This window comes from Rutilus rutilus (genome assembly GCF_951802725.1).
Source record: "Rutilus rutilus genome assembly, chromosome: 9".
Classification (NCBI taxonomy): Eukaryota; Metazoa; Chordata; class Actinopteri; order Cypriniformes; family Leuciscidae; genus Rutilus; species Rutilus rutilus.
In genome coordinates this window covers 41,220,452-41,240,780 of record NC_140223.1, presented here as the reverse complement: position 1 = coordinate 41,240,780, position 20,329 = coordinate 41,220,452, and the positions used below count along the sequence as shown (strand labels likewise).

Genomic DNA, 20,329 nt, shown 5'->3' with positions numbered 1-20,329 from the left:
GATTGATTTACAATCGGCATTATTGAGCTGGACAGACTCTCTCCACAGTAACATTTATGCTAACCGGAGAACATGGCTTTAGCAGAGACACGACACACACTTTCCAGCATGTTCCACACATGCAGGTTCACTGTGTTCAGAGGAACGAGGCCATCTAGTGACTCCAGTCTGAACACACAGGCTGTGTCTCAAATCCCTCCACACCCTGATATAAGCCACTGTTTACGGGGACAGACATTTGTAGTGCTCTCCGAAACCATAGTGCACTTAATATTCAACAATGTTATTGATCTGCCTGCAGTGACAGCATTATATGAGAACTGAACTGAGCTGGACGACGACATTGTCCAGAGCGGCTATATAGATAAATTAACTCAGTTAATAACTAATGATTTTTACAACAGATATTAATCAACACTGAACTTACGTAAGCTGGACAATGACTTTCTTCTAGAGACCCCCTGGAAAACTAGTCCCGTCCGAATAGGGCTTAACATGTTCACAAATGCTGATTAATTCAAAGATAGATGTAATGAAACAAGGTGTTAATTATTATTTAATTTTTTTGGCAATAACATTTTTATTCAATCATCAAATAAAATATATGTTCCAGGAGTGATTTTCTTATATACATTAAAAAAAATATAAAATAATAATATGTAAACCCAAAAACCAACATCCCATTATCAGGTGATATTAATACACAACACTTCAATTAACTTACAGTATATTGCATTAAGGAGTAACATTCCTATTGAGGTAACGAATCAAAGGGTCCCAAATTTTATGAAAAAGTCCAATATTGCCTTTCAAAAGGTATCTGGTTCATTCCAGGTGTAGAGTAGACATCAAGTCCTCAAGCCACAATTTAACAGGAGGCTCAACCTTTTTCCAGTACAGTAACAACATTTTCTTGGCTGTTATCAAACAAAATATGAGAAATGTCTGTTGAACACTGTTCATAGTTAGAATGACCTAATATAATAAGCACTGGGTTTGGTTCTACATTTACCCAGAGAACATCTGACAGTATTTCAAACACCCCACACCAGAATCTCTGTATTGTACGACAGAGAACAAAACTATGGGCTAAATCAGCATCCTCTGATTTGCATTTATCACAAAGCGGCGAAACATTAGGGAAATGTCATTTCTTTTTTGAGAATGCACCAAATCTGATGCTTCACCTCATAGAGACCAGTGGCATTGATTCAGTGCATTGACCAGCGCTGACGCCATTCATGGGAAATACCCTTAAAAGATAAAAGGTGCTTTTTGCTTTCCTTGGACATGGCAAATGTATTTGTTTTTGATGAATATACGACTTGCCCTGAAGGACAGACGCAGGTAATCAAAGTCACTCGATCACTGTCTGTTTAGGCTTGTTAAGTGCAAATCCACAGTCTAAACAGATAAACACAGTATCTTCATTATGGCCTTATTTAACATTCAATACACATGCAAGTGCAAAGTGCAAAGTGCACATGAGTGCAAAACAAGAAGGGCATAGCCTTATGAAAAGAAGAAAAAATGCCAATATCACAGCTGCTTGCATTCCTCTACTAATGCCTTTCATTAGTACTGTGACTGTTATTTAGTATTTATTATGTTATTGTAGTTGGGTTAGGTGGCTTAGGTTTTATTGCAAATTTGTTGTGTTTTATATATTTAAGTATATTTTAAACTTTTAATATATTGTTAAATTTAAAGATTTGTTTTTCTAAAAAATAAAATGCCATTCTTTAATGTCATCCATCGTCATTCGGTGGTTCTTTCTTTTTTAAAGTATCGGTTCAGGCACCGGTACCGTTTTAACAGTATTGGTTTGGGTAAAACCCCCAAATGATACCCAACCCTAGTCAGTGCAGCTGCAGGGAAATTTGTTCAAGAGCAAGACAAAGAGATAGATCTGGAAGTAGAGTCTGCAGCATTGCCACCAAAAGGGAGGAGGAAGAAGACAACCAGTCCTGGAGAGATTCCTAATGCTGAAACTACCACAAGTCCAGAAAAGGTTTATGAAGTCACAGTCCACAATCAGATCACGGACACAGCGAGCTACTCAGACACTGCACAGGACAGGAGGTTTCGGGCTCATGAAACACTCTAAAGCCGCGTTTCCACCGCAGGAACTTTCCCCAGACACTGGAGACTTCGGGCTGGGACTCAGTGTGTTTACACCGCAGGAAACAGGGTCTAAATGACGTTCCGGGTAAATATTTTCAGGGGTGGGACTTGGGCGCTGAACATGCTGATTGGTTGAGTTCATGCCGCATTTTGATTGGTTGACTCCACGCGGCATTTTATTTCAACCACCGTTTTATTTAATCTGTTGCGGTGCGTGAAGGAACAGTTGTTTGCTGTTCAAATCAACAATGGAGTTTTAAAAATACGACCGATGGACCGACGACGAGGTTCAGGCTTTATTAAAGGATTAGTTCACTTTCAAAAACATTTTTGCTGATAATATACTCACCCTGATGTCATCCAAGATATCCATGTCTTTCTTTCTTCAGTTCAAAAAGAAATTTAGGTTTTTGAGGAAAACATTGCAGGATTTTTCTACACAGAATGGACTTCAATGGCAACCAACTATACCAATGTTCAAAGAAGGTTCAAATGTCCGTCTCAATGCAGCTTCAAAGTCTCGACACGATCCCAGTCGAGAAATAAGGGTCTTATCTCGTGAAACGATCGGTCATTTTCAAAAAAAAAAAATATATATATATACACTTTTTTACCACAAATACAAAAAATCTCTGAGATGTGCCGCGCATTACGTCATCACGTTGGAAAGTTCACAAAAAAATAAAATAAAATAATAAATAAATTAAAACAAAGATGTCGGACGATTTTGAAGTTGGAGGAGAAAATGAGATGAAATTGTTCGCCCTTCCCTACCTTCATGAACCGGAGAACACAGACAAATAACTTAGATAATGCGACGCGTGACCTTTCCAACGTGATGACGTAATGCACGGCACATCTCAGAGATGGTACACGACCAATATTTGTGGTTAAAAAGTACATACATATATATATATATATATTATTTTTTTATTTTTTAGAAAATGACCGATCGTTTCACGAGATAAGACTCTTATTTCTCGACTGGGATCGTGTAGAGACTTTGAAGCTGCAAGTTTAATTTTAAGCAATATTGTCATGTGCTTTTGTCATTTTATTTTTAGGCCTATTTTTTTTTTAAATATAGCTATTTAGGTTTATTTTATGCTGTATTAAATTATTTATACATTTTAGCTATATTTCAGTTTGTTTAGTTTAAGTATTTATTTCTTTCCAGTTAAAAATTTTAGAGCTTCAACTTAAACTTATTTTAGTCTATTGCAAGGCAACATTGCACAAATTATTTCTGGGGGGAATTTGAACTGTCATCATCTGTGTGCTCATTCACATTACCATCTTTTGACTACATGGAAAATTTAAAGCATGTAGTTCACATATCTGCAAAGATATTTTAGAAAGACTTTGTTGTGTTTTCATTTTAATCCGCCTTTGTTGTTCCTGTCTCATCATTTACTGCACTGATCCACTAATGCACTGATGTATTTGCCATCACTGAGAAAAGAGCATAAAAATACTCAACTGATTGCCTACATATACATTAAAACTTGTTTATTCTGTTCAACAAAAGTAAAAAAAAAATGCTCGGTCTACTCTACTAGTAGTCCTAATTTGTATTCAAGTAAAGTTAACCAAAAACTTATTTTACTTAGAAATATAAATATATATTAAATATATTTTACTTATATAAATATAATGCATTGTTTAAAAATTCTAGTTATTTTTATATTTCCTCCCAATTTTAACAATTCGTTTAATAAGCTGACACTGACTGGCTTTTCACAGGAAGAGGAGACAGTGAGGGCAAGATAACTGGAAGGGAAACAAAAACTGCTGTGGTTTCTGATAATGAAGCACGTCAGTGAAAATAACCCTGTCAATGTTGATCTAACACTGAATTTCAATGAACTGACGTTCAAGGTTGGTACATCACAAAAATTTAAGATCTCATTAGGTAACGTTAGTTCATTTGGTAACCCACTTTACTATAAGGTTCATTAGTTAACATTAGTTAATGCATTAACTAACATGAACTAACCATGAGCAATACATTTGTTACTGTATTTGTTAATCTTAGTTAACGTTAGTTAACTATCTGTTCATTGTTTTTTCATGTTAGTTCACAGTGCATTAACTAATATTAACAAGATTTTATTAAAGTATTAGTAAATGTTGAAATTAACATAAAGATTAATAAATGCTGTATAAGTGCAGTTACTTTTGTAGTTAATGCTAACTAATGTTGTTAACTAATGAACCTTTTTGTAAAGTGTTACCTTTAATTCTTAAACTAACAATGAGCAATACGTTTGTCGCATGATTTAACCAGTGTTTACAAATGGAACCTTAATGTAAAATGTAACGTCTCGGTTACGTATGTAACCCTCATTCCCTTGCATCTCGCGCACCCGCACCACGGAAGCGGATGCACACACCACTTGATTTTCGCCGAGCGGTGCCTGGAGTCAGTGGTGGACCAGCAGTAACGGCGACGGGACTACGTCTCCGTTCCCTCCTTCAGGGAACGAGGGTTACATACGTAACCGAGACGTTCCCTTTCAGTCGCTCAGGTTCGACGTAGTCGACTGATCGGGATCCCTATTAAAACACCACTAGTGCTGCCACCTTCCAGTGCCTAGACAAAAGCCTCCTGACCCCCCGCATTAATGAGGTGGAGATAGGACAGGGCTTAGGCCAGGGAAGTCACTGCTGTTCTTCCCCACTCAGTTAGACTTGGATAACACTGGGAAAGCGTGCCCTTTCGCTGGAAGGAGGGATGCGACGGAAGCCACATCCAGCCTGCAGGGAGGTAACATGTGGAGGATACACTTATGGGGGAATTACCGGGCAGTACAACATATGGAATGTCACTGAGATGGCTCATAGCCTATAACAGGGGGAGACTCAACCATCAGAGCAGACTCTGCCATGTCAAAATATGGGCTCGCCTCAGGGAGCCGTACCGTGGAGAATGTGTGGCGACACAAGAGGGAACTGGCTTTACAAGGTCAAACATCACCAGTCTGACCCTCTTGGGACACAGGAACGGAGGAACTTGCTCTCTTGACAATTCGGGTACCGCTGGACTCCGGGGAGCCAGCGGCGGAACGGTAACCATCTGAAGAGCTCGTCTCCCCATCCCTGGGTGGCCTGTGTCAGGGACGCTTGGTCTTACACTTGCCACCTGGCTTGGCAGCGTCTGACACAGGCCTGGGTGAAGGCTGCTGCGGTGGCCCAGCGGGAGCGGGAGCGGCGGCAGGAGGACACCCTCGGCGACGAGCAATCAGAGGGGGACAGGGATCGACCGCATCCAGAAACGCACGGGTGGAATGACATCTTGAAAAAGAAACAAATGCTCTTTCAGGAAATGAAAAACTCTCACCAGTGCTGGAGCACACAGGGGAATGATTGCGGAACACAGACAGGGATGGTGCCAACCTGTACCAGTGAAGCACTCACTCTTTTCCCTCAACCGGCCAACACAAACCAAAAACACAAACAGAAATGTGATGCTGTTAAAACAGCAGTTGAGAGCTCAGAAATCTCGCAACCACCGCTGCACTCGTGCTGTAGAACCACCAGCACTGGTAGAGACTTCCTGAAGAAGCACCGACACACTCGCTCGTTGTAATATAACAACACTCTTCAGAGACACCGACATGAAGACCGATTGGCTCCGAAGCGAAAGACAATCTGTGCGCAAATCTCGCACGCCAATGTGCATTGGCTCGTTTTATCAATACTCGTAGATGACAGGCTCCCTAAGCGTGATCCCAATCAGTCGACACATCAACTACGTCGAACGTGAGCGACTGAAAGGGAACCAAATTTTCTTTTTTTTTTTTAACAGTTTTATTGCAAGAAAGACAAGGTGGTACTGGTAAGATAAGGGAGTCTTTTTTATTTAGTTATTTCTGCTCCCTCATACACTGCAAAAAACTATTCCAATGAAAATATCTACATCTTTAAAACAAGTTTATAGACACTTTTAGATATTTGTTCTGGACAAAAATACTGATTAAGAAAATTATTTTGCAGTGTATTTTCATGGACCCTTGAACTTCATAACAGCCACAGGATGAAGTATGTTAATGACGACCTAAATCCGTATTTGTGTCACAATGGCCTCTGATTGGCATCTCCATTCTGGTGGAGGTCTCTGTCAGAGACCCATGTGGGAGCGGACGGCGGCTCAGTGTGGCAGTGAGCTTCTTGCGGAAGACTCGACACAGAAAAACATAGATGAGAGGGTCCAGGCACACGTTAGTAGATGATATCCAGAGTGTGATCTCTTTGGCAAAATACAGCTGGTTTTGGGTCCAGCACTGGGCAGAAGTATTCCGGGTCTGACTGAGGGTGTAAGGGATTCGGGCCAGGTGGAAGGGTGCAAAGCATACAAAGAAAACACCCACTACCACATACACCTGTGGAGGAGAGGAGAGTTTAGTGCTGGTTAGCATGCTGTACATAATATATACTGTACTAAATAAAGAGTTCAATGCAATTCAACTACAGTGAGCTTCCTTTTGGGGAAAAAAGCAGTTAGTACAAACTATTTATAAAACACTGCTAACTACACTGAAGCTTGATTAAAACCCATTTGGATTGAAACCCAGCTAATGACATTCTGGTCTCTCTGGCTCGGGTCCCTCCTTCAATGCGTCTATTGGATTTTTTCACCTGTCCTATGATCCAACAGGTGAAAATCATGTGTACATCACTTAGCAAAGTAACAGCACACCTATACCTTACCAAGATAAGACACCAAGGCCATAGACAGCCCACAATCCGTTATTGATGGTCCCATGCATATTGCACACAAAACTGGAAACTACTTTCTCGGTATGTCAAGCTTTAATCAGAACCAGGGATGATACAGAGTGTTTTTGACGTAATACATTATCAGTGCATGGATTCTCCAAGTTTTCCAGGTTAGGGGAAAAAAAACCTCAGAATTTTCTTTGAAGGATCTGGTAGCAAGTGTTTTCTGAGTTGCCTAGTACTACACATTATACGATGAAAGATGACGAGACGAAAGATGACCAATCGTGTTGATTTCTGTGGTCATGCCTCCTAAACGGTGGTCCTATGTTGTAAAGTGAGAGAGCTTCAAAGATGGTCTTGCGACCAAAGATAGCCTCCGATAATTTTCTGACAATGTCAAAAATGTAGCATGATCATCTCACAGTGTTTGCTGCTACGACCTACATCTACTGACTAGCCAATACAATTGCAATATGAAATGGTGTATTGATCAATGAGACATGATGCTATCTTTTAATAAATTCTTGGGAGCAGAAGTGGCAGTGTGCCGATTTTTGTTTATTTTGAACATGATGCTAAAACATAAAACTTCTTACCTCAAGCTCTATTTACAAAATTGGCATGCCAAGCTGGCCTCTTTTCCCTAGCAACGACCACATCCATATTCTCCTCTTTCAATTCCTCCTCTTTTAATTCCTCCTCTTTTTTTCAGCACACAATTGGAAAAGTACGATTCATTTTGATTCATTTGTTTGTCACTAGTGCTTGCTGATGATGTTAGGGATGCACGATATTGCATTTTGGCCGATATTCGATATGCCGATATTTTCAAACTAATTTTGTCCGATGCCGATACCGATATATATACATTTTTTTCCCCTGATATATTAACACTTTAATTTTACTGAAGAGAAATCCAAGTCTCCTGTACTACCTTTACCGTATTACACTCATGTGTTGTAGATAAGGCAATACACAAGACAAACAAAACAACATTTGATTCTACCATAATGTTGTAGACATCAATGTAGACAGACATTCACCCCTGAAAAATAGGCAAATTATTTCACTTGGAGAATAAATGATATGTCAGTGCCACATTTTTTTTTTTTAAGTTCAGACTTCAAACTTCAGTCCTTAGGAGTAAAATAAATAAAAATAAATTTTCAAATAAATTTTTTACATCTTCTACTTGAACAGGTCTACCAAATGCTCCCCTGTTTTCGGTGCTGATGCAGTGGCGACCCGTTCATGTAACATGTAAGGGTGGCGCTGCCAATAAAGCAACTAAAAGCTGTCACAATGAACCGCAAAAGTAATGATTATGAATATGTCAAATATAGCAAGGAGACATTTGAATTGTTTATTAATGAACAAGTGTTTTGTGTCGGCTGCAAAGATGAAGTTGACGATGACTCGCGATCTTCGCAGTAGTGAACGCGCCAGAGAGAAATGCACATTTCGGATATAGTTTTCTTTCGTTTTGAATGGTTCTGTTTAAAAATATGATTTCAAGCGTTCTGTAGATAATATATATATTTCTCAGGTCTGTGAGGCAAGTATGCTATGCTGAGTTTCGTTTCATTTATGAGACTAGCTCCAGTTCAATCGCGGGCGCCTCGGTGTCGTATTATCTATTATCTGCTTTACTTATTATTTATTAAATCCAGGCAATTGGTTGATGAAACATTGATTAAAATTAAGATACAATTAATACAAAACGAAATTTACTTAGAAAGGCTTTGTGCTTTCTGTTTGAGGTCTCTGTGGAAGTTTTAAAGCAGTCTCTTTTAGTGCCGCTTTCTTTCAGAGCGCCCACGTCCGTAACCGAGAACTGTCACTGTTTTTCCTCATAAATGCGAACACGAAAAATAAAATAAAATGACTATTTTATGCTCTGTGGAGAGCATAGTAGCTTGGAGAGTTTACATTAGTAAGCTACAGGACATCATCTTTCAAAACATGACCTGCACGAAAGAGAAAAAAAAATTACTGCGTCATTGTACCCAGCACTTCTGAAAATGCACTTGCGAATGCATCTCTGTCCTCAGCACATCTCAAACCAAACTGACGCCCATGCTGGAAATGCCTCCACATGTTAAGTTGCTGGCCCTCATGCACGGTCGTCACGTGCACATAGGAAACACGCCACCCTATTGGCAAGGCTCATCGGCAGAAATGATCATATCGGCCGATGCCGATGATGGTCATTTAAAGCTTTTATTGGCCGATACCGATGTTGTGCCGATATCATCGTGCATCCCTAGATGATGTTAAATTTTTCTTCACTAACTTAAGATTCAATAGGTGTCATCATCGTCATCATCCCCATTAGATCCATGTCGTACAGTGTGATTTGTAATGATCTAATAGGATTGCTGAAATTGCAGGGTCTGTGGCAGGCATTACGTCTGTGAGATAATCATTACTTTTTATTTTTGGACTGGCCGAAATTTGGGTGGCATGTTTTGGGCTATTGTTAAGTATATTCTGTACAACCATTCTTAGAAACCAATTGGAACTGGTCTATTACTGCGGTAAAATCCACTTTAGATAAACCCGCCCCCAAACTACTAGATCAAGGCTGGGCAACTCTGGGCCATCCCTCATCCTGGAGGCACACCAGGCAGTACACATTTTATAACTCCTCCTAATCAAACACACCTGATTCAACTCATCAGCTCATTGTTAGAGAGTTCAAGACTGAAATGGAGGGGTCAGATATGGTAGGCATCCAAAATGTGCACTGTTGGTGTGCCTCCAGGACCAGGATTGGGAAACACTGCCCTGAATATCCAAATGTCTACTAGCTGCATCTTCACAGAACTTCAGTGTCTGCACTCTCAGGGAGGTTGAAGAAAGTGCACTTTACCTTAGATGTGGTCTGTTTACTGGCTGTGTCACTGCTGCTTTGTGATGCACGGTACGATTCAAACACTTTCCTGCTGATGAAGGTGTAGCAGACAACCATGAGCGCCAACGTACCCCAAAAAACAACCTGGCAGAAGTAGTTAAAACCTTCATGCCACATGAGTCCCATCATCCCCTTCATCTTGGTGCATCGCAGCCTTCCACCAGCGGTGATCGGTGGCATTTGGTTACTCAGGATGACATTGGGCAGAGCCAATAACAACATGACCACCCAGATAACTGCACACATGATCCGACCCACCCCGACCCTCTGAAAAGCACATTTCCCGAACGGATGCACAATCTTTAGGTATCTGTCCAAGCTAATTAATCCGAGAAGGAGGATGCTGATGTACATGGTGGTATAGAAGAGTACAGCTGAGTACCGGCAATGAAAAGCCCGCAGGTGCCAGGAACCCAACCCCGCATCGGTCAATGCCTTTACAGGCACAGTAAGGGTCATCAATAGATCAGCCATGACTACGTTCTTCAGGTACACAACGAATGTTGAGCTGCTGCGGATTTGGAAGAAGATCCAGGCAGCCAGAATGTTCAACACAAAAGCAGCCAGGAAAAGAGCAGTGTACAGACAAGGGAAGAGTATGGACGTTACTCTAGTATCCCGCTCACACTTGAGTGAAGTGTTCACCTGACTCACGTTCATCTTGATACCTGGAGGGAAAAACGTCAAAAGAGCTGAACGCAGTATTGGAGAAGTCAAGTTATATCCACTTACTGCTATAAATGGCTAACTTTACCAATATAATGGTGTAAATATTCATGATCACTGGGGGAATTCAAGAGTTATGATGAGACACACTAAAGCCGCGTTTCTACCGAAATTACCCAGAACAATTTGTCCCAGGAACTTTCCCCCACCCAGACCTGTTGCTGACTGTATTTTCACCGCGGTCTAAAGTACCGTGAAGACTAGGTAAATTAATTCGGTGACGTAGGAGTGTGCGCTACTTCACAGATCCCGCTGGATTTCATCCTAAGAATTTAAGCTTAATTGAAAAAAATGGTGCTTGAAATAAAATGCTGCGTGGAGTCAACCAATCAAAATGCGGCATGAACTCAACCAATCAGTATGTTCAGCGCCCAAGTCCCACCCCTGAAAGTTCCTGAACTTTCTAAAAAGTACTATCGCGCAAGCAGGGACCTTCGGAGGGGCAAATATTTACCCGGAACTTCATTTAGACCCTGGTTCCTGCGGTGGAAACACACCGAATACTACCCCAAAGTCCCTAGTTCCTGGGAAAAAGTTCCTGCGATGGAAACGCGGCAAAATACACCCAACAATTTACCCTGAACTTTACAAAGGATCTCCTACTCTCAGAAAAAAAGGTACAAAAGCTGTCACTGTGGCGGTACCTTTTCAAAAGGAACACCTTTGTACCTAAAGAGTGCATATTAGTCCCTCAAAGGTACATATTGGTACCAAAAGTGTACATATTAGTACCTAATTGGTACATATTAGAACCCTTTTGAAGGGTACTGTCCCAGTGACAGCTTTTGTACCTTTTTTTCTGAGAGTGTATGTTTAATTCTATTGAAACCCCATTTCTATGGCATACAGAATAAGTCAGAAATACACAGAAATAACAAATAACAAAGCCAATGTATATCATTATGCTTATAATGACAATCATTTTGATGCAGTACAATTCATTTTAGGGGAATAGGGTAAACAGACACACTCAAAAATGTTAAATATATGTATGCAAGAACAAACACTTACCAGTAAAATTGTTTTGGAGAAGAGTTTTGGAGACTTGTAAGCAAAGCTCAAAGAGGAATTAATAAATGTCTTAATGCCTTCCGCAAGCTGTATCCACAGTGAAGTGCGTCTGCACTTTTAGCCACACACACACACACATAGAGAGAGAGAGAGAGAGAGAGAGAGACTTTTTGACAGAGTGTAGATATATCATATACTTCTATTGATTTTATATACAGTTTTATATAACTATAAGTACTACAGACTAATACCCATTCTAACTGTACCCCTAAAAACTTTTGACATGTTAAGCATATTTTTATATATTATTGGATATTGTTAAAATTATATGCCGTATTTGTTTTTGTTTGTTTGTTTGTTTGTTTCCCCAAGTGAGGACATCCCCGGATGTCACCCATGGGAAGCTTATGTCAGATTTAGCTCACTGCTGGGGACATTTCTGTGCCTAAACTCATGCTAAGTATGTACACAAACACATGCACAGTTATGAACACACACACATTTTTCACATGGCTGCCTATGTTTTGTTTTTTTCTCATCATAGTTAGTCTAACGGGAAAGTTACTCTTCCTGTCAAGCTTCCTGTTTGGCTGCCCATCATATGGTGTGGTGAAACTTTGTTATGACGCCCATGCTGGAAATGCCTCCACATGTTAAGTTGCTGGCCCTCATGCACGGTCGTCACGTGCACATAGGAAACACGCCACCCTATCGCCATATTAATTTATACATAAAGTTGGTAACATGTCATATGGATATGTAGCCTTTGTTGAAATCTACAAGACTTAAAAAAACGTGCAAGTTATAAACATTCATGATAACTGATAGGGGTGTCATGTTTTGAGTTTGTTTTTGCTGGGTTTTTTTTCCTGTTCTGTTCACGTCTATATATGCTGCGTCCCAATTCGCCTACTTATACTACGCCCTGAAAGCATGTACTCTTTTTGTGAAGAAAAAGTACATACTTTTAAGTGTGTAGCAAAAGAGTAGGCAAGCTTTGGGACATACTACTTCGTCATCTTTACCGGACAGCTCTGTCACGTGCGTCCTGTCACCGTAAACTGCCCCGTCAATCATCTTGTCACAGTTAAAATCCTCCATTCAATCTAATTTCATTTCCAACCGTTTCGGAGAGTAGTTGCACGTTGATCTGCCAGTCGTGGGTATTTCAGGAGACTCTCCTCATGTGTTTGCAATTTGAATATAATGATGCATTTAAAAGTTAAATGTCTAAATGTATCTTTACAAAAGTTCACAATGCTGCTGCAGATGCAATATAATGTGGACAACATTGAATACATGTTTTTCGCCAGGTTAGATACTGATAATTAATCACTCAAACCCCTTTATTTAAACCTCTCTACATAACCGCCGGACTCACGCGTCCTCCATGTCTGTAGTTTTTTAGCACTTTTCACTCGTGTGTAGTTCCAATCGAATCCTTGTCCAATGCGTGATGGGTTGTGGACATTAGAGTGTTCACAGATCTGCACTTTGGATTCTGGAAAAAGTAGACCATCCGGGCAGGGCCGTTTCTAGCCCTTTTGGCACCCTAGGCGAGATTTCTACCAACCCCCCCCCCCACCCCACACACAACAACAACAACAACATACCAAAGATTTGTACCATCAATAAAAAACTAAACATAGCTGCAAGGAAACCATTTAATAATTATTGCAAAATTTGTCCAAATACAAGTATGTAAAATTCATCATAATTAAATATTATTAATATTAAACTTCACCAGAAAAACAGGCAAAAAAACTAAATGACTATAACACAACAATGTTACGTTATCAGCTACATATTAGCTATACAATAATACACAGTTACCACTTTTCAATAAAACAACCATGCACATCCATGTTCAAAGGAAGTAACTGGTAACCAAGGACTTTAGTGAGGACAGTACTACATCACTCACCGATCAAATAAGGCTTTTGGCGGGACAAAAATACGCTTTTTTTTTTTTTTTTTTTTTTTTTTTTACAGTTTTCTAGTTTTAGAGTAGGCTGTATTTTCGGACATCACGGTATTCCGGACACTTAACCTTTTTCCGCAAATTCTATAAATAAACACTTTCAGGTCACGGCATCTATATATATCCGTGTCGGTGTCATCTTTGCCGCCTCGTTTAAAAAAAATCAATGTGAGTTTCTAACGTACACCAACGACTGTTCAGATATATAACAAAAATAAAACTCTTGGTGGGGTGGAGCCACGTTTCCATTACCCTTCAAATTGCGAAATATTGAAATTGCGAATTGAAAATACGCTCAATGGAAACACGTCAATTTCGCAAAAACTCCCATTTATCACAAAAAAGTTTTTACGCTCGCATGAGGAGGTTTTTCACGCAATTCGAAAAAGAAATATTTCGCAAAACTGCAATGGAAACAGTTTTTGCGCATTTACAGTGTGTTTGGACAGAATACGAGACAAAATTCTTTATTGAATTCATAAAAGACAAAAGAATGACAGAAATACTGGATCCTAAACCTCAAAGAAATGCCACAATAACCTCGGAGCAGAAATGAGTGAGAAAAACCCTGAAACACCTCATATGTGCCGCTCACAGACACAGTATAAAGGTCTTTCCTTGCCATTAATGCTTGGATAACACGCCTACGTTTCCTTCCATTAATAATAATAATGTCTAGTGCGGTGGCTGTGATATATAAACCTACCAACGTCCGTTGCCATGATTTTTGGAATGACTTATCGCGAGAGGAAAAAATGACGTTTTAGTCGCAAAACATCGGTTAATGGAAACGGCGTCATTTCGCAATAGTTTTTTATCGATATTTAGAAAAAATCTCAAAAGTTTTGCGCGAATCTTTAAATGGAAACGCGCCTACTGGCGCCCCCCAGCTGTTTGCGCCCTAGGCGACCGCCTAGTTTGCCTATGCCTAGAAATGGCCCTGCATCCGGGTATCTTTGAATACTCATTTCAACATACTATATGATTTGGGACGTACTAATTCTATTTTTGAATACTATTTAGGACTGAAAGTATGCAAATTGGGACGCACCCTCTGTCTGTGTTTCTAGGTTAGCTTTCTAGGTGTTTCGAGGTTAGCTTTCTAGGTTGTTGATTGATTCGGTTCTCCTCTGTTCTCTGCCTGTTTGTTTCTATGGTTTTTGATTGATTTAAAGTCTACTGTTCAGGTGTGTCTCGTTAATTAAATACATGAGGACAAACAAAGGAGCTGATGAGTTAAGCCCTCAGTTTCTGTCTGTTACTTGTCTTTCGTTGTTGTTTTTTTAATGTTTATGGTAAAGTGGTTTTGTTTTTCTCCAGGGGCCCGTTCTTCGTACATCGCTAACTCAATTAGCTGGATTTGATTGTTGGCGATTTGGCATGATCTTGGATTGTTTGGTTCTTCGACGCTCATCCTGGACTTGCTGTCATAGCAACAGGTCCGTAAGCTTAAAGTCCACATGAATTCAAAATTGACCATATTTACTTTGTTTGCCTAAATTGTTAGTTTTGTGGTGAACAATTCATCCATGCAAGTCAATCCACACAAAAAAATTTTTTGGCTTTGTAATCTTTAATCAAAATCTGAAAATGCCCCTCCCCTCTGCATTGGAGGACCTTCCCTGATGACGTATGTTTGACGGCTTGGTTTGGGAAACGCTTAACCACTCCCCTCAAACCGTTAGTCTGTAATGAGCAAGAGATGGAGAGGAGGAGCGCTAGAGTAAAACCCTGCCCTCTGTTCAATATTCCTTTTCACTGGGAAATACGTCACAGCACTGGAGAAAAGTCGTTTGCAACTTCCGGTTCACGGGGACTTTAAGCCTGCTCGGGAGCAGGCTTATTTCATGTTATCAGGATTAGACTGCGGCTTCATAAGTGGAGCTGATACGGGAAGTCCAGCGATAGTGTACTTTCTGAGATATATATTTTTCTCGTGACTCGTGAGATTGTCGTTTACATTAATAATTTGTTGGAAACGCACATTTATTTTCGACTTGTCGGAGTCTGGCTTTAACTACAGCACAAACTGTTTGCATTGCCCTAAGATTATTTGCGAGTGGCTCAATTCCTTTACACTATTGGAGATGCGGAGAACTTGATGGAGAACTTGATGGAAAGTGCTGTCTGTCGTGTCATTCGGAGTTTACCTGGCGCTTTTAGGTTTAAAAAACAGTTTTAGTGTTTTTTCTGCCATTTCCAAGCCACTTAAGACCCAATGTTGTAAAGCAGTTTTTTTAAAGCAGTTTTTCTTTTTAGGCTATCATAATTTTTTATGAAGATCATGCAATCATGACCATGCCATACTGTAATAGTATATGTCACTCAGGCTTCACTAACATGATTGGTACCAGACCATCAAGGCCTCAATGAAGGGGATTATGTGAACAGAAAGGGGATTCACAATGTAAATGTGCAGCCCAGTTACTATTGTGATTCTTAATATTCCAGATTAATAATATTATATCAAATAAAAAAAAGGCAGTTGACTAAAATCTTCCATATCACAAATGTGAAAGCAAAATGGCCAGGATCTGTGCATGACTTAAGCATTTTCAGAGATTCACATTTATGCACATTATTTGAAAGTGGTAAGAAAAGTTCCACAATTAAATATCAAGCTCACTGTATTACATACACTTATGCTGATCCTAACAGAACTGCATTTTTTCATAGGTGATTATGACATGTTCCTGCCTGCAGACAGGTGTTTTATGACCCCATTCCCTGACCCAAACCAGTTACAATGCAGCTCTAGCCAGGACAAGGGCACACAATGAAATGAACTTTGGCTAACTAAAGGGAAGATGTCAGTGTCTGAAAAGTCTGAGGGTTGCACACCTGACAGGGCCTGGGACATTGTTGCATGTGCCATATTACACAACATTGCCAAAAAACAAAAAACAAACAAAAAAAAACTTTTCCTTAAATGTTTAATAAAAGATAAATATGCTTAGTTCCTGTATAAGTTCCTTAGTTCCTTGAGTTTTATTTCAATTGTTCTTTGTAAAGAAAAGCCAGTGGTCAAGTGCCTGCAACAAGAGATATTAGACACATGCCTCATGCAACAAATAAAAAGGAGACGTTGTCTCTACACTGGCCACCTGTAGGCCTATGTCTCCTCTGTCTGTGCAGACTCTTCTGTAGGCCTTTCTGTAGATGTGGAATCCTGCAACTTATATTGCAGCCATAAAGCATACAAGTATAAATGAAGTAAAGTTATTTATGCACTTGCAGGTAGGCTAGTTCCTCCATATGACAGTTATCTGAGAGGATTTATTCACTGTCCAGTGCAATGGAAACAAATGGACATTACAAAGTCTTATACTTTCTTTCCTTTGGAAAGTTAGAAAATGTCCACATATTTCAGCCACCACTTTCTTGGGAACAGATACAAGTGTTGGTGTATTATGTAAAATTGCACAAAAGAGGAAAACACAATGTCATTACAATGAACTACACTTTCACAAGTCAAAGCAATTCATCATTACTCAAGATTTAACCATTAAAAATTCCCATTATGTAGAATATTTTTGTACTTCACTTTTATTTGTTCCCATGTTCTAGTGTGGTGACTGACAAGAAAAACATTTAACATGGCCACTTCTAACGATTTAAATTGTCTGCTACTTTTTGCCAGCCCTCTCTCCTGGCTTTTGCAGACTTTGAGGTGTTCCCTGGCGTTTTGATTAAACATTAAAATTCCGAATAAACTTTGACTATTAGTTCTTGCTCTGCTGAGGAGAAAAACTGAGCGCGCTCTTTGGCCACGCTGAGCAGCCAATAGCAGCGTTGCTTATCAATGTTTCTACTATCGATACATATCCCCTTTTAAACCAGCGCATGAACGCGCAATTATCTCAGATAACTCAATCCAGCGATACTAATCATATCCGGCAGGTGTGATCAAAGAACCTAATTAGCCAGATCATGATTAGCACGATGATATCATCTTGGATGTCTCGTTTGATCTCGGATGTTTTAAGCAACGTACGAAGAACGGACCCCTGGTTATTCTCCTGTGTGTTGTGTATAATATTAGATTAAAAGCCATTTTAAATATTGAACTGCTCCTCTCATAACTCACTAACCTCTAAAAAATGCATTAAAATATGTATTTTAGTGAAAGGTTAGAATTTTTTGTTGTTGTTGTTTGAGGTGTTTTCTGTTTTTGCAGTAGTGCCACATAAATGTGTAAAAATATAACTAAAATGCCACAAACAAATTAAGAGTCATATTGTATTCACAAATTATTTATTTCAATAAACCAAATTGAAACCAAAATTATTAAAAGATATAAGTAAAACCAATGGCAATAAGCAGAAACGAAGAGGTTTGTGTGCGTGTGAATGCGAAAGTGTTTGTGTTTATGCGTGCAGTTGTGTTAGGTCACACCTCTTCATATCTGCTTTTGTTCTGCATGTGTGGCTGATTTTGCAGTTTTTTTTTTTCTTCTGTTCTGCGCTCAAGAACACTTCCCTCCTCTAATATTAACAACTGCAAGTCCAGATTAAGCATTGTCTAAACTGTTTCTTAAGAATCCAGTTGTGAAAAAGGCTCAGCAGAAGTTGCACGTTCTTTTGCCAGCAGCTATACAGTCCTACTCGGCAGTCATCAAGTCTGTCATGTGCACCTCTGTAATGGATTGGTTTGAATTGTCCACCAAATTTGACAAACTTATGCTGGGTACACACCAAAAGATAATCGGGCTGATTTTGGGCCTATTTCCCCCCTTCCGACAATCCTAGTTATGTCCCGATTATCTTGATGGTTCAACAGATTATCTTATCAGATTTTCCCTTGGTGTGAGGTGTGTTAAGAGTGTCCTAACCTGCTCGGAAGAACGTCGGAGCCGCTCCGATCGCGAATCGTAAATATTCAACATGTTTAATATTTACGATCAGAAATCCTGATGTGTGAGGGGAACCCCGAGGACAAACGCGCACACGTTCTGGAGATTATCACGTGAAACAAAACAATATCCAATCAGAAAGCGAGCTGATGGAAGACAGACACGGTCACACACACACACACACACACACACACACACACTTGCAGGAAGCTGAGTGTTAAGATTTAATATTCATAAGTGTAAATTTGGAGGAAACAAGCCTTTGTTTTTCATTTTAAGAGCAGACATTTTACAATACCTAAACACAATATTGGGTTTGAAAAATAAGAAAGCTGCAAAGTGCATTTCAATCTGTAAACATTTTAAATTTTTTGTTTAACTTTTAAGTTTGTCACTGTTTATGTATATGTCTTTTTATGTTTGTTTATCGGCTTTACTCTTTGTACCCCCCTGACTGTAATTGTAATTCTTAAAATCAATTAAAAAAAAGATTAAAAAAAGAGGGATTATAACTTTTTCTAAAGAGACAATAAATCCAATAAAGAATAAATAAAGACAATAAAGAATGAATATATTTCTGTATAAAAGGTTATATATGGGCTAATGGTGGGTACAATGGGGTTTTTTTTTCACTTGAATTTTCTGTGAAAATCATTCCAAACACTAACGCAATTTCTTCCTGCATATCGTCCGCCATGCTTATTCTGAAGTCTCGCGTCATTTTGCGAGAATTCCTGTGTTCACAGTTGAGACTCTGGTTGAAAATCTGTTTGTGTGTGGTGTGCTGTCTTTGTCTTATCATGGCACACCACACACTATAGGAGCAAAATGCTTAAATCTAGGATTTTTTGTCCTCATGTTTGTGGTCTATCACATTTTGAAAATCTTATAAGATGTAAAAAATCTTTTGGTGTGTACCCAGCATTAGACTGTGATGGACAGTCAGGATCACTGAAATGATCATTTGTACACCTTCTTTATACAAGGCATGAAAAATAATCTCAGAACTCCCCACCACCCACACACACACACAAAAGTAACAACCTCTTTGTACTTCTGCACTGTAAAACAAAATAACATCTATGCAATTTTTATAGAAAAGCACTGAAAAATTGCTACAGTAAAATAACGTTGGCTAACATTGTTGTAGGTTACTTTGTTAACTGTAAATTACTTTCCCAGAAATGTATATTAAGCATGTTTACATGCAGAATGATGCGCTGATAACTCCTAAAAATCAGCTTATTGAAATAACCCGTTGTTCCTGTTTTGCATGGAAACCAATAATCCGGCAACACAAGTATTGTGTTGGATGAAGTCACAGGCGCCTGAACAACATGTTATCAGCTCCAGATTGTCTAAAAGAAGACGCACAGACATGCCTGAAGTATGGCAACACGACGAAGCATTTTATTTCCGTTCTCAGGGAACCGGGTTACATATGAAACCTTAGAAGTTCCCTTTCGAAGTGGAACTTCGACACTGCATCATGGTGTTGACACTATGGGAACATTAATACCCATTGCTGCATACTGAACAAATGCCTGCTCACCGTGCTTTTAAATGAAATGAGCGAGCTATGATGTAATGACCAAGTGACCAACAGTTAAAGGGGTCATGCACTTTTACAAGTTGATTGTACTGAAATGTGTGTTGGCAGTGCCTGTACACAACCATTATATAATGAAAAAAATCAGTAAAAGTTTTTTTTTTTTTTAAATCTTCTTATATGTTTTCCCCGTCTCAAATCAAGCCGTTCGATTTTGTGACGTCCCTCCCACGATTGTTGATTGACAGCAGCGTTTCAACACAGACCCGCCCTCGCTCGTAAGCGAGCTGTCAATCATAGTCCGCGCGTCATTGTTGATACGCTGGAGCACTGTCTATGAGCAGAATGGCGTCTAAGCGATTGTGGTGTTCTGTTCTTGGGTGTAATAAGGAACACAGCATCATTTTGATGTTCCTAAATCCGAACCGCTGAAGACGCAGTGGCTGAGTT

The 20,329-nt window shown here is 39.5% G+C and overlaps 1 protein-coding gene across 4 annotated transcripts; it reads right to left on the bottom strand.

The window, feature by feature from the left end:
* Positions 1–5,966: 5,966 nt before the first annotated feature.
* p2ry13 (purinergic receptor P2Y13) lies at positions 5,967–18,426 on the bottom strand. Of its 4 annotated transcripts, XM_084418438.1 has the most exons (5): positions 14,530–14,621; positions 12,879–12,998; positions 11,498–11,606; positions 9,719–10,428; positions 5,967–6,506 (listed from the first exon to the last, which is right to left on the bottom strand). In XM_084418438.1, exons 4-5 carry the CDS (start codon positions 10,418–10,420, stop codon positions 6,171–6,173), a joined length of 1,038 nt encoding a protein of 345 aa, XP_084274564.1. In that variant the 5' UTR covers positions 10,421–10,428; positions 11,498–11,606; positions 12,879–12,998; positions 14,530–14,621; the 3' UTR covers positions 5,967–6,170. The 4 variants fall into 4 exon arrangements, with proteins under 4 accessions (XP_084274564.1, XP_084274566.1, XP_084274565.1 ...); XM_084418440.1 differs by lacking the exons at positions 12,879–12,998; positions 14,530–14,621 and adding an exon at positions 18,310–18,426; XM_084418439.1 differs by lacking the exons at positions 12,879–12,998; positions 14,530–14,621 and adding an exon at positions 18,310–18,405 and having other exon boundaries at positions 11,498–11,611.
* Positions 18,427–20,329: the final 1,903 nt, after the last annotated feature.

Excerpts from the sequence above, each read along its gene's own strand:
- p2ry13 (XM_084418440.1), bottom strand. The coding sequence starts at position 10,420 with ATGAACGTGAGTCAGGTGAACACTTCACTCAAGTGTGAGCGGGATACT. Across the intron at positions 6,507-9,718 it reads GTAAACAGACCACATCTAAG|GTGTATGTGGTAGTGGGTGT; the intron begins GTAAAGTGCACT and ends TCTCCTCCACAG.